Source organism: Drosophila miranda, chromosome XL (genome assembly GCF_003369915.1).
Source record: "Drosophila miranda strain MSH22 chromosome XL, D.miranda_PacBio2.1, whole genome shotgun sequence".
In the NCBI taxonomy this organism is placed as follows: domain Eukaryota; kingdom Metazoa; phylum Arthropoda; class Insecta; order Diptera; family Drosophilidae; genus Drosophila; species Drosophila miranda.
In genome coordinates, this window is record NC_046673.1 from 8983699 (window position 1) to 8998469 (window position 14771).

A 14771-nucleotide genomic window follows, 5' to 3' on the forward strand; every position below is an offset into this window, starting at 1 on the left:
GCGACGTCAGCGAGCGTCAAATGAAGCCAGCAACAGCGGGGGCCGCTCGTCGGCAGTTCGCGCGCAGGCGCCGCGAGCAGCAACAGCAACCACAGCAACAGCAGCAGCAGCAGCACCAGCAGCGCAGGACACGCCTGAGTCCCGTATGGAACTCCAACTGGAACAGCGAAAAGCGTGCGCCGGCGGGAAGGTTCTCCAACATAGCCATCGTGCGACCCAGCAGGAGCTCCACCCACGCCCCGAAGACCCCCCGCCCGGCCAGAACATGTCTGCATCCCAAGGGGATGCACTCCTTCTCCAACCCCCACCTGCCGCTGCCGCACGGCAAGGAACAGGCGAATGCCGGCTTTGGGAAGAGCAGGAACCGCATGCCGGTGACCTTATCCCGAACGGCCTTCGGACGGTCCTACACACCTCCGTCCGCTACTGGCAGCCAGCGGACCAAAGGCAGGCCGCGGCCGATGATCGGTGTAATCCCTAAGGGAGCCAAGGCCAATGGTCAAGGATCGCATGTGTGCTCCAGCTCGGATCACGTGGCGCTGCCATTGCTATCGTCCCGTGTGCCGGGGAACAAGGCCTTGGCCGAGTCCCACCAGCAGCTGGAGATGCTGCTCTCCGGGATCGAGCGGGAGAGTTACGTAGCACCTTCCCCGCATCCGCCCGCGTGTGCCCGCCGTTCCGGATCGGTCCGAGCTCGAAACGGATCGAGGATCTCGAAGGGGGTTCGCCGCCAGATGGGTAGACACCCGCCAGCGCCGGCCGTATCGCCCATGCTCAGTGCCCGTTACAAGGAGAATGATTCAGAGGGGGCGGATCATATCCGACACCTGGTACCATTGGCCTGCAATCCGCAGCTGCTGCCGCCGGCCAAGCGGGAAGCGTTGCTGGAGCTGATATCGCGGGCCGAGCAGCACGACAATGGTATAGTGGAATTGCTGCGGTCTTCCACCGAGAATTCCTCCAGGGATCCCAAGCTGTCGATGTTCCAGATGCTGTGAGTATTACTTTCGCTCTCTCTTTCTCGCTGCACTACATTAAGGGGTCGGGCAGAGACAGAAACACACGGCAGCAGAGGTAGCGGCAGCGACGGCGACGGCAAACTGTGAATCCAAAATGATGTCATCGTCGACCGTCAGCTGAGTCGCGAAGAGCGTGCGAGTGAGGCGGCGAGGGAGAGAGGCCCGGCCGCACTCTGTTCTCCACTCTCCAGTTCGTCAGCTGGCAATGCTGCGCTGACGCCATCGTAGCCGCAGCCCCGCTGCTTTGGAGTTACTCACTCACCTCTGCCGATGCCAGGCGCTGGCGTTGGCGTTGGCTTTGGCAAAAAAAAGAACTGCTGCTTCTGCTGCTGCTGCTGGAAATACCCTTGCAGAGGTTATCATTGTTTGAACGAATCTCTTCCGATTTTATAGGGTGTACTCCGAGGGCTCCCTCAACCTGCGAGTGGCTATACATAGTCCGTGTCGTACTGTTCCTACATATGTCCGTCGATTTGTACTAGATGCCGATCCTTATAATAGCAGAGCTACATCTAAGAGTTAAAGCATTGTGTTATATATGCCTATCGGAGGAAATATAGGTCGAATAGATATATTTCAGATATCAATAATACTCTACCATCCAGGGGTTGATTCCGCCAAGTGTATTAAAAGCTTCGGCCCCCGGAGCTACCATTCCTCTGTTGTTTTGGTTTTGTTTTCCCTTTTCTTGCTCTTCGTTTTTGTTTGTCGCCCTTTTTGGCGGCAATTAGAAATATTTACTACCAAGTGGGGGCTGCCAACTGCAGGTTAGGGTTGTCCGGACAGCTGACATGCCCTGCCTCGAGGCTTAGGGCACTATCTAACTGTTGCCGGCTAGGCGGCGGCGCTGACTAACAGGTTCAGGGTCGCTTCTGCGTGCATGCCCCATATGGGGAACGGGGCTTAGGTCATCGCCGGGTTCGCTGAGGCCGAACCCAAACGCCGTGGTCTGCCCTGCCGTAGTCTCACCTCTTCGGTGCAACTGCTTCTCTTGTTTCTGAACTTTTTGCAGTTTGGTCTTTTCGCTGATACGAAGAACTTTCGTAATCAAATACTACGATCGTCGTGTGCTAATCGACAACTGTTTGCAATTGGAATTTGCGTTATACATACGAGTATAAATATGTACCAATGTATGTATATTGTACCTGTATATACCACCGTTCTACGCATATATTTGTTGCCGCATATTTTGTTGTGCTTTTGCCACAACCAAACAGCCAAATTTTTTGGGGTTTCTAATAAGGAAGGAGAAACGTCTACATTTTCATATATATGTACATACTCGTATGTTAGGGAGTATCTGAAGCATTTGGTAGGAACAACAGAGCGAAACAAAAATGCCAACATCATTTTGATATCAACACGTCAAAATGTCTTCCGATAAAATTAAGCTTGGGTAATAAATAATATAATACCACTTGCTTATTAATATTATCAATTATCAATTTTCCATAAAAATGGTATTGCGATATGCTAGAAAACTATGTCTCATTGAAATTTGCCCACTTGCACGTATCACTTTTCTTGTATAATAAGAGAAAAGTATCTAACTTTTCCCAGTCTAGTGCTTAACATCAATCTCTTTTCTAAATCAACTGCTTCTTAGATAAATGCCATGCATAATCTACAACTCCTTATACCAAGCAATCGAAAGGGTAAAAGGGGTATATTAGATTCGTGTAGAAGAAAGCGTTTTCGACCCCATAAAGTATGTACATATGTTCTTGATCAGCATATATAGCTGAGTAGATATAGCCATGTCTTTCTGTCCGTCCTGACGAGCGCCTCAGATCTCGGAGACTGTAATTGAAGAGTCCTGCAGAGTGCAGAGTCCTGGGGTTTCGCTTTACGGCCCTTTAAAAATTGGATGTTATCCAAAATATTAAACATATCAGGATCATAAAGAGTAATCATGTCTATTGAACTGTAGAAACTCTTTACGATCGGTTTATTTTTATATGACTCCATTGCGCCGAAAACTCTGTCTCTTTCCATCTCACACACGGAGTAGCTGATGAGTAAAAGGTAGTTTTTCATTTATGAAGCGCACCTTTCCCTCTATTTTTAACTCTCTTTACCGCTAGCTCTATCCTAATATGATCGAGCGGCAAAGGCCGCGGCTCTACTTTTATAAGCGCTACTCAGTCGGTATTCGAGCTCGTATACATAGATACTTACATTATGAAATATGTAATTTATACAATATATTTTATATGTCGTTGGGTATCGATGACCTTTAGTTTTGAATATCTTTGAACATAAATCAGTCAAATTTGATCAAAATCTGATTGGCTTGTGGTATCAGTTTCGACTACGTCTGCTCAATAAATTCGAAGCTTATATAATCCATTAATCCCCGTACACCTTCGACAGTAGAATTCGCAGTAAAATGTCATATGGGAATCAGACTTACCTTAACCCTTCCTCCGTCTCTGGTTCTGGCTTTGGCTGTGCCCTTTCGATAACCTATAAATCGGCAAGCTCTGCGATACCCCCTCCTCCCGGTAAGCACCACTTCCTCGCACTCAATTTTGGATGACTTTACTTCGTCATTTGTGGGTTCTTTTCTTTTCGTTTCTTTTTTTTAGACACGTTTTTTGTTGCTGATGCGCTTTATTTGTTTGATCAATAAATTTTAGCGCTGCCATTTAGCGGGCTGCGAACGAGACGCCGCTGCCCCGTAAGCCCTCTTGCCATATCTCTCTCTATCCATATCTATATCCATCCCACTCTGTGACTCTAGAGGTTGCCTCATCACTGCTTTTTCGGCGGTGTTTATTAATTAATTCTTCTACGGCTTTTGGCTTCTCCATTTCCCAATTTGATTGTGTCATATTATTTACGTTCCCTATCACTGCGATTGGAGGGGTCGGATAAGAGTGGAGAAGGAGTGTATTTGCGAACAGAGTCGAGAACTGAACAGGCGCAACCTTAACCTCAGTGACCCAGACCCCAACCGCAGCCCCCAGGCGGCTTCATACATAAGAAATGAATGAATGAATCGCGTTATCATACACTATCTGGCAGAAGTGCTCATAAGCTAACCCATGAAGGTTGCGACGGTGCAGGGGGTAGGATATAGACATATATTTTGATATATTCTATTCTACTTTGATACATTCTAATCTAATTCTAATTTTAAATATAAAACCACATTTAAGTGTTATTAGAATTTAGAAAAATTCATTGCACATATAATCTATAATCTATCTATATAATCTATATACAGACATCTACATATATGAATATTTAATTTAGATTGATCAAAGATAGGAAAGTGGAATTCTTTCGATTTTTTACCGATAATGCAAATATCAAGGGTAGCCAATAAAACTGTTTGAAAACACCATTAAGGTGCTTTAACGTATTAGGAATTTTCATTTAAAATTTATAAAGTTAATTTTTTTATTTTATAATTTTAATTTTAATTTAAGTCAAATTTAAAATTTTTATTCTTAGATTCTGAACAACAGCAAAATTATACTTATGGCAAAAAATGTTGATTTTTTTCCATAGTCACTGGTTACCCTACGTCTAGGTCTACTCTCCGAAATCCAGATGACGAAGAGCTTAGACATATTTGGTTTCTCCCCTGTCCGGGGTATTCAAAATAGCTGATGACTCTTTCCCACGATTTGTTACCATTTTCCTATTTCTGGCATTGGCCTTGGGGCTTCTGCTTTCCCCGCTGTCATGGTGGGGATGAGACGAAGTTCTGGGGGGCTGTGCGTGGGCCGCGTGTGCAATTCTCTGGGGGGTAAGAAAGGTTGCGTGTCGGCAGTCCATATGAAACTTAATAGGAACTGGAATCCCAGGCTGATGCAATTACTCAACTCTATAAATGTATCTACCCCTTCTGTGTCTCCGTCTCCACCTGCTAGACCCCTAAGCCTGAACGAGTCGCCGTATAGCGAAAAGATCTGGACAGGATGCAGCCAGGAGCTGCCTCAGCAACTTCGAATCGAGGATGAGCGCCTAAAGGAGGCAAAGATCCTTCGCAGTCCAAATGGACAGATGCTCCTATCGCGCACCTTGGAGGAGGAGCTCAAGGACGAGAAGATGGTGCTGAACTACATGGAGGCGGAACTCAAGAGGCGGCAGCAGCCGGAAGCTTCTGATCCGGAGCCGCTAAACGAGCGCCAGCAGCAGGCCATGCGGGAGCGGGCCGAGCTGGACCAGAATAAGCAGCTGGTGAGCGAATGCCGGGAGAGACGCCGCCAGTCCCATCTCAAGAAGGAGCTGGCCGGAAACCTCAAGAAGCAGCGGCAAGAGAAAGTCGCTCCCCGCAGGAAGTTGGCCAAAGTTGTTCCTGAAAGCGACTGTGAAGAAGAGGACGTTCCGCTCTGGTCCGTTCCTCATAGGGATAGTCAAGCGTCACTCATCGTCCAACAATCCATGGCCACTGAAGATGTTGACCCCCTGAATGAGCTCATCGAACGGCGGAATGAATTTCAGCCACATTCTCAAGCTATGATCTTTCCTGAGAGCGAGGATGAAGAAAAGGATGCTCCGTCGCCATCCATTCTCCGGAGGAGCAACCAACCCTCACCCTCACCCCAGCAATCCGAAGCCAACGCAGATGTTGACGACCTGAATGACCTGCTCGAGCGGCGGCATCAGTTCCAGGTACATTCCCAAGCCATGGTTGTTCCTGAAAGCGAGTACGAAGAAGAGGACGTTCTGCCCTGGTCCGTTCCGGATAGGGATAGTCAATCCTCACCCACCGTCCAACGATCCGTGGCCACGGTAGATGTTGACCCCCTGAATGAGCTCTTCGAAGAGCGGAATCAATTTCAGATACATTCTCAAGCCATGGTCTTTCCTGAGAGCGAAGATGAAAGTAACGACACCCCCCCCTCATACATTCTCCGGAGGCTCCAGCGATCCGTGGCCAAGGCAGATATTGACCCTCTGCACGAGCTCCACAAATGGCGGTATCAGTTCCAGTTGAATTGTCAGGCCTGTTGCCTTTACAAAAACCGCCGAAGCTCAACACCCTGGGAGAATATTGCAAGGTATGATATCTGGGATTGCTTCTACCTCAATCTACCCTCTATTCGAACTGCCTTTTGGTTTCTCTTTCCAGTGTGGCCACGAAATGCAGCTTGGAGTTGTTGGACAATGTGCTGGCCGCATTGAATCGCCGTGAGTCCAGCGACAGAGACGATTCTGAGGACAGCGAAATGTCCGTATAGAGAAACCTGCCACTGATTGTTGTCTCCCTCATTGTTGTCTCCCAACATTTTTAAAAATTGTACACCAAAGTATGAGCAAATCCTGAGCTCTCGTTGGGACTAATCTTAGCATTGGTTCCAAGTAAATTGAAAGTAGTTCGAAATTCAGATTAACCCAAAATAATAGTCGTGTACCTTCAAATTTGGTTCTTGAAATTTAATTAAATTCCCCATAGGTTCCAAATACTATATACTCGGATTTCTTCTTCTTTGGTTCCATTTTCGCGTAAAGCCTAAAAGCAGGCAACACTTTTTGGTGCTCTCCGAAGTACGTAAGCATTGATTTTTGGGAAGTTGAATCAAACGTATCCAACGATTTTTGATAACCTTAAACTGGTTTAATTCGACTTGTCCTGAGATCATGAGTTTTCAAAATCAAAATTTCGATTGCAGCCGACTAAAAGCTTCATACAACAAAGAATTAAATACAAATTTATGGAGCCCTCTAGTCCGTCACAAAAAGTGGTATCAAGTCAGAGTTTGTTTTCGTCTGCTGCATAGTGTTATCTGTAGACCAGCTCCATTGATTGTGGGGCTGCATAAATAAGACATGTTTTATGGTATGCTTATCAAGTCTCTAAATACTTTCATTTAAAGAACCTTGAAAAGTCATTCTCGCTTTAATAGTTCTCAAGAAGCACGTATCAAATTAAATTCATCAATCTATACAGGGGGCTATAGGGTGTGCATGCGGAATGCGCTTAGCAACTAACTATGTTTAGTTTACGCCCTAGACTAAATTATCCAATAGGTTCGTACTTAATCCAAATTACTCTGAGCGGGAAAAACATCGCGTTTTCCTGTTGTTACGAGTACAGTAAGTGGGCTCAAGGCTGGTCGCTTGAAGAGTGTACATACGTATGTGAGTTTGGATGTGGGAGGGGGGTCTCTGGAGGTGATGTCAACAGTGGCTAGTCAATGTTAAGTCTAATCCTTCGTAGTTAAAACTAGTTAGCTTACACTCTAGTCTAGATCTAAGCCGATTCTCTGTGTAAGTGTTTGTGTGTGTGTGGTTGTGAGTGTGTCTCTGGCAATGTGTGGGTGTATAAAAAAAGTACAATAAATAGTTGTTTTTTGTTGGAGCTAAGGAATTGTACAAAATCATCCACAGTCGCTGGGTGCCTGGGGATGATCAAATGGATTTCAGAGCAGGTTCGAACAGCTCGGCTCGGACACGGCGCAATTGGTGGATCGCGGCAGGAACTGTATGTGCTGCCAGGTGGCATTGAATCTGGAAGACAAAGCAAACAGCTCATTAGCGACTAGGAAAGAGAGAAAGGAGAGAATGGACGCATTCGTCACGTACAGATATCTTTCGGCCAGCTGGCTTTCCACATGCGGCTTTATCCTGGCATAGTCCTTGTCTGCTATGGTTGTGCTGCAATGCTGCTGCATGTAGGCCAAGGTGAAGAGCTCGTTCTCATTGAACGACCGCAGACCGGGCACTCTCAGGCGCCGTGTCAGCCCCAGGGCCTCGTAGGTGTTCACCTGATCGATGCCCGACCCCTGGATGGCGCTGCCCGCATCGATGGCCGTCACGAAGCTGCTCAGGGCCCTCGCTGCCGTCCTGGCCGCACTCAAGGTAACATGGAAGCTCTTGAGGGCAGTGCTGGACAGCTCGTTGAGCTCATGGGTGAGGCGCGGCGGCTGTCCGGCGGCCAGGCAATTGACATCCGGCTGAGCGTAGTGGATCTCGGGCACAGCGTCGCTCAGGTCCGAGCTCTGCGCATTGAACTGCAGCAGGAATGTGGAGAAGTTCTCAATCAAAGCCTCCAAAATGTCCGTCCCGATGCGGGCAAAATTTACAGATCTGCAGGAAAAAGAAAGAGACAGACAGAGAGAGAGACACCATGAGAACGAGCTGCATAGAGGAGGTAGAGGCGGATGTGAAGGTGGAGGTACACTTACACTGGATAGCGATAGTCGTAGTAGCTGGAGCTGATCAGAACCCTCGACACCAGCAGCATGTTCAACTTGTTCGAGTAGGCAATGGCCTGCGGATTGTCCCTTGTGTACATCTCGGAAACAATGCTGCACGCGAGGAGAGAGATCGAGGAGAAAGTGTTAGAAAGTTAGAAAGCCCCTGCTCCGCTCCAGTTATGCAAAACATACACATCCAGCATGCCAAGCGGCCTCAGTTTCTTCTCGAGGCGCGTGCGTCGGAACGTCCAGATGGACTCCAGATGCTCCACAAAGTACAGGTTGTTCAGCATCAGGTCGTTGTAGTAGTCCTTGAGGTAGTTGGGCTGGTCCAGCACCTCGCCGGGTATACCGAACTGCAGCCGCATCTCGTCCAGCTTCTTCTTGAGGAACTGCCTCGCGGCGCTCTCCAGCCAGCTGGCCTGCTCCAGCGAGTCCTGCAGCTGGTTGCGCAGGCTGTAGAACATCAGGCGCAAGTACTCCTCGTTGGCGTGCGTTTTGTTCAGGCTGGAGGCCTGAGGGGGGGATGTCCTTTCGAACTGCAGCTGGGCCGGCTGCTGCTGCAGTGCCTCCACAGCAAAGGGCAGCCAGTCACGCACCACCCGGCTGCAGATGAGCCACCGGGGATAGCTGGCCGTCCGCCCATAGATGGCATGGTCAAAGTGCTCCGCCAGCGTGCGATACTCCTTGGACAGATGTGGCAGCATTTGTCGGGCCAGCGACCAAATGATAAAGTTGTTGATGGGTCTGCCAGAATACAGATTCGTCTCAATTCTCAAAGTCTTTCCCCCACCCCCCAGAAAAAACTCACTTTTTATCCGAGGTAGAGAGCAGTTCGGAGAGGGAATGCAAGACCTCTACATCTCGCACCAAGACCTCAGTGTCTTCGGTGATTTTGGTATTCGGAAAAATGGCCTGAAGCGACTCGAAAATTGGTAGCTGAAAGGGGTACACAAGGATACCTGCGGATTAGCAAGGAGTTTCATGAATCGAAGGAAGATGAGCTTACAGACGGAGCCTTGGTCTTCAGATCAGCCAGTCGCATCAGTCTGTTCAACTGGCGTTCCCCACCAGCCTTGGCGTCCTCAATATGATTGACAATCCGGCGCTCGTAGTGAAAAATATCATCGGCAAACAGATCCGCCTCGCGGGAAACAATCCCTATTAAACATTAAACATTAAGGAACGATTTACAGAAGTTTTAGCCAATTAAATCTCACCCATATTGATGGCAAAGTCCCTGAGAAGCAGCTTGTAGCCTTTGACGACTTCCTCATCGGCATCGGGGCCATAGAAATACTTGTCCGGCAATCCAATCTGACCCTCGTCGATCGCAATCACATAATCATGGGGATTGCTATAGCCGTTCTCCACACTGATGCGATAGTACGGGAAGATGCCGTACTTTGCCTGGAGATGCACCAGGGCCCGCTTGTGCTCCCAGTACTGCAAGCGATTCGAGTCCCGAAATAGCTGCCAGCCATCTGTATGGGTGGAGGGAGGGGTGGGGAGTTGAGAAAGGGAAGAGTATCAATTAGTATCATGCGCCCAGTTCGGGTTAGTCGGGTCAATTAGTTAGTAGCGGTGCTGCTATTATTATATGTGTGGATGGAAAGACCCGGGACACGGCTCTACGCTAATCGAAAATTCCCAAAAGCCAACCAAACATGAAATTCACCAATAGAAAAGAGTTAGTTGCATATACTATGTATGTACATGTATGTCTGTATGATATATTGTATATTTTATAGCATATATGTATATATATGCAGTATGTGTAAATCGATATCTGTATCGGTTTATGGCTATTAAAAGCGCTAAAATGTTTGGCTGCTTGAAAATTTCAGGGCGCTCAGTCCCGTCTTCTCTTGCAGTCATAAATTATTAAAAAAATAAATAATAATAAAACAATACAAATGGTAAAATTTTCCAGGTGAAACGCTACCTATATACTCTCTAGATGTGATCTATAGATATATGTATATAGAAATATTATTAATATTTTTGGAAAGCAGTTGAGCGGAGTGTCCATCCATGAAACGATTCAAGACGAAAAAGTCCCAGTGGAATGCTTTCATTCTTCACAAACAATATTCTTAAAGATAGATATATAGAATAGCCAACACTCTTCATCTCAGGCATATTTCTTGAGTTCCAACTTATCGAAACACGAAACTGATAAAAAGGCAGGCTGTTGCAAAAGATATTCCCCAGATTCAAGACACACTACGGTGAATATTATGGCACTCTATTCAATTCTAAAACATCCAACAGTTTGATAGAATATCTGTCATTTATTTTGCACTCATCAAGAACCCTGAGCACCCCCTAATCATATCTATAAAATATGTAGATATCATTTGTCTTTTGGCTACCGGATTCCTCGCTTCTTCGCTTCCTCACAAGTTTCATCATCCAGCTGATGACATCGCAGCACGGTCAGACCCGTCAAAGACATAGAAATTGATTGTGTCTTGGTCTGCTGTCTGTTTACATCAGCAATTAGCACTTCGGGACGATCGATCGATCGATCCATCGACTTTGTGGGGGAACGAAAAAACCCCGAAAACAAGAAAACTGGAGATGGTAGCACCGGCGGTGCTAGCGGTGCCAGCGGTGCCAGCGGTGCCTGCGGTGCTAGCCGGATTTTGTAGTTATTATATTGATGCTTGGATTTGGGCATTTTTGAGGCTGGACTTGGCTGCTGCTGATCGCTGGGTGTTATAGTTTTTTAACGATTTATTGCAAACCACTTTAATTAACTTCAATTAAAGGCCCCGTTGGCCCCCGGCTGGTATAAAAGGTGACAGTTTGATACGGACAACGCATCAATCCAGTGCAACAGCTCCAGAGCAACAGTTGTCCGCGTTGTCTCCCATCTCTCACTCCCATCCTCCAGTCGAAAGCATGAATCAGTTTGTGGTGAGTACTCTTGCATCCCAAAAAGGGATCCAAAACCAAATCCATGCAGCGGGAGCAGCAGCACTCATCCAATGGCATCCTGATTGCAGGTCTTGGCCTGCCTGGCGGTTATCGGCGGTTCGCTGGCCGCTCCCCGTCCGGATGTGTCCCATCTGGGCTACCGCTACCAGGCAGGTGGCTACAACGGCAACCTTCCCAGCTCTGTGGTGAGCACCCCCCTGGTTGTGGGCACCTCCTACCAGCCGACGGCTGCCGGCACCAACTACTTCAGCTCGGCGCCCTCCATTGGCCAGCTGAATTTGGGCAGTGCTTCGACTGGTTTCGCTCCCTCCTCCTCCTCCTCCTCCTCCTCCTCCATTGGCTACCAGGTCGGCGGAGCCGAGTCCTCCTCGGTCAGTGACAGCATCGGACTGCAGGGTCTCCGGCCCGGCCCCACCATCAACTACAACGAGCAGGAGTCGTACATCAGCCACCTGGCCAACTTCCAGCCTGCGCTGGTCAGCAAGCACTTCTACATCCACTCCGCCCCCGAGGACCATGACGAGCAGCAGATCGTCCGCTACGTGAATGTGGGCAGGCCCCAGAAGAACTACCGTGTGGTGTTCATCAACGCCCCCACTTCGACCACCAGCAAGGCCAAGATCATTGCCAACGTCGCACCCGTCGAGGAGAAGACCGCCATCTACGTGCTGTCCAAGAAATCGAATGCTCTGGATGTCAGTGCCGAGGTGGTCACACAGCGTCCAGTGGCCAACAAGCCCGAGGTCTTCTTTGTCAAGTACAAGACGCCCCAGGAGGCGGCCCATGCCCAGCAGACCATTCAGGGTGAGTGTGCCAAGGACATCTGCCTCCAGAAGGATCATATCCTTGACCAAAATCCCTCTCTCTTTCCCTCTACAGCCAACTATGATGCTTTGGGTGGCGCTTCTGAGACCAGCAACGAGGGCATCATCCCCGTCTCATCGGTGATTGGTAGCCTGGGCGACAATGGTGCCTCTGGCGTGGTCACCGATTCCAGTGGCAGCCTCAACATTGTCGGCACTGGCGGTGTGCCCAACGCAGACGCCAGCTACAACAATGTGGGCTTCGATGGCGAGGGCAGCCAGCGTCAGGTGATCAGCACCTTCAACGGCTCCAATGCCCAGGCCACCTATCTGCCCGCGAGGCCAGTGCGCAAGTAGATATCCCCCCCATTCCATCCATCCACACACACACGCACATAAACACTGCCAGGACACCTACCCCCAATGGACACCTACTCCTCAGGATTCTAGCCAGATTTGGATTTGTCTAGAATTACGTTGAGGAAACTTTTGCGATTTTCGATTTAGATTCTCCTTTCGGCATTAATTCTGTATATGTTTGTATATTTTATTATATTTTTTTTAATAAAACCTAAGCGTTCTTATAGGCATTCAAAAAATGTACAAAAAATGGATATTCAATTGTCTCAAAAAACATTAGAGACAGGAAACGGGATTCCAAACTCTACATTGTATAAAGATCATGTGATCCACAAAATTTTCGACCCGCTAAGCCACCTGCAACTTGCATAATCGGAAAGCCCAAAGAGTGGTCTCCACCGCCTCCTCCTCCCCAAGCGACTATTTGGCAAGCCGCTCATAATTGTTGAAGTCCGACCAGAGACCCGAGACCCGATCCAACTGACCAACCGCAGCAGACCAATATCACTCGGAACGGAACCACGCGATGGATGGGCAGGCAGGCACAGACAGGCACAGGCACAGTCAGAGTCGCAGGTAAATAAATTAGCGACTTAGACTTAAAGAAACTCAAACTCGGAATTGATATGCAAGCCCGCCAAGGTCGGCCAATGCCAATGCAAGTCGCGGGCATTAAAATACCTCAGAGTATTAAATAAAAAATTAGTTAAATATACCCATATATATATATCTATATATGTATATATATTAATGAATTTGGGGACTTTGGCTGGCGGTGACTGTGGCCACGCCCCGGAGACAGAGTGCCTGGCGCCAACAAATTTATTATCAATTACAACGCCCGATGGATGTGCCTATTTGGTATCTGGGATCAGATAGTGTGTATCGTATCTTTTCCCCGTTTCGTATCGTGCTGGCCATCTCGAGATCTGCATATCAATGGGGCGGCTCTTCTTTAGCATAAAGATAATCACACCTACTAAATAAAACGTTGCGACGGACGGTAGCCGAACGAACTCAAGTTTTTGAGTCGAAACTGAAACAGGTACAGATACAGATGCAGATACAGATACAGATATCCAGACACTGGATACTGATTCGGTGTGGTAGATCTTCTGATTCGAGCGAACCGATTTGTCCCTCGATTCGATTTCTATTACTGTCATCATCAATAAAATGTTACATAAATTTTCAGCACAGCAAGCGATCGATTCGGATCGCAGAGGGAGAGATGGCAAGTTATAAATATGGAATGCCTAATTGATAATTATCATTTTGTTCAGTTTTCCATAATCCATATGCGATATACGATACACGATATGCGATCTGCTAATAGCTAAATTAGTGAAGCTCGAAAATCTCAGCTCAGAATGCATTACCATCCGACGATCCATTTCCTCTCTCTCTCTATCTACTCGTTGGGGGGCATTCAGCATTCATCGCCATCGTGTTTATCACTGATGATACGTATTGTTGCCGAAATTGTCAATCAGTTTTATTCGTTTATGTTCTGTCATCAATCTCCAGCCCATAAATTCATTCAAAGGCATTATTCAAATTCACAATCTTGAGCTCTTGCCTGCTTCTACATTTGCCAGTCCAGTCGAATTATGTTTTATGGGTTTATTTGCCAATATTTACGATTTTCGTATGTATATGCATGCCCGCCTATCCAACTCAGTCCAACCAAGGCGACCCGACCTCTAAAGCAGCCGCCGGTGAATGTCTGTTTCTCTTTAGCTCTATGGGGCACTCTGAGTCATCGATTGGTTCGCTTGGGGTCACCATTTATGGTGACCAACTTCGCTGGGAAATTCCGCCAATCGAACAACAAGGAAGCCAAATTGGCCCAGAAAAAAGCAAATCTGAAGGCAGATTTATCTGTACTTATTAGGAGAAAACCAAAGAAATTTGATTTAAGCTAATGCCAAAGGAATATAAAGAAATAAAAAATATTAATAAATTATTTAAAAATAAATAAAGGTTTGAAGAAATCACGTGAAAACTCGAAAAACATGAAAAGCCAATTGATGCAAAAGAATAAACCATTTCTAACAAGGAAATACAAATATTTTGTGTCTAAAGGAATTTATGTAGAACAGTTTGTTGGAAATCTGAATCTGATTAAGGCTTTAGCATATACAAAAGGAAAGCAACTAAGAAATGGAATGAGTTTTTCTATTAATATGTATAGTATAGTATATTTTGAATATTATTAAGGAACTAAAGGGCAAGCCAACAACCCCCGTCTAAACCCCGAAACTATCTGCCGGTCAGGCATTTCATTTTCGCCCAAATATGAATTTGAATTGAAAATACCGAACGATGACGGATACGGATTTGGCTTATATATATTTCCTGTTTCATATATATGTCCTATATCATATCATATCATATCATATATCTTTGCATAATCTAGGGGCTGTTCTTAGCACTGAAAGTCTTTGAGGTAAGGCTGCCATAAATAGGTACAAAATATTGCACTCGTT

At 46.9% G+C, this 14771-nt stretch overlaps 3 protein-coding genes across 4 annotated transcripts in view; 2 read left to right on the plus strand and 1 right to left on the minus strand.

The window, feature by feature from the left end:
* On the plus strand, positions 1 to 7171 carry LOC108159887. Its single transcript, XM_017293517.2, has 3 exons — positions 1 to 994; positions 4904 to 6037; positions 6109 to 7171. Exons 1-3 carry the CDS (start codon positions 21 to 23, stop codon positions 6215 to 6217), a joined length of 2217 nt encoding a protein of 738 aa, XP_017149006.1. The 5' UTR covers positions 1 to 20; the 3' UTR covers positions 6218 to 7171.
* Positions 6810 to 14771, minus strand: part of LOC108159877 (protein gone early) — a 25809-nt gene continuing 17847 nt past the window's right edge. For both annotated transcript variants that reach the window (XM_017293495.2, XM_017293487.2), the window contains exons 5-11: positions 9397 to 9660; positions 9186 to 9337; positions 8988 to 9115; positions 8369 to 8923; positions 8165 to 8287; positions 7563 to 8066; positions 6810 to 7487 (exon numbers count right to left, since the gene is read on the minus strand). In XM_017293495.2, coding sequence (XP_017148984.1) covers positions 7400 to 7487; positions 7563 to 8066; positions 8165 to 8287; positions 8369 to 8923; positions 8988 to 9115; positions 9186 to 9337; positions 9397 to 9660 — 1814 coding nt within the window. In that variant the 3' untranslated portion in view covers positions 6810 to 7399. The remainder of the gene's footprint in view (positions 7488 to 7562; positions 8067 to 8164; positions 8288 to 8368; positions 8924 to 8987; positions 9116 to 9185; positions 9338 to 9396; positions 9661 to 14771) is intronic.
* LOC108159907 lies at positions 10988 to 12525 on the plus strand. The gene is made up of 3 exons (XM_017293542.2): positions 10988 to 11098; positions 11188 to 11923; positions 11999 to 12525. Exons 1-3 carry the CDS (start codon positions 11084 to 11086, stop codon positions 12277 to 12279), a joined length of 1032 nt encoding a protein of 343 aa, XP_017149031.1. The 5' UTR covers positions 10988 to 11083; the 3' UTR covers positions 12280 to 12525.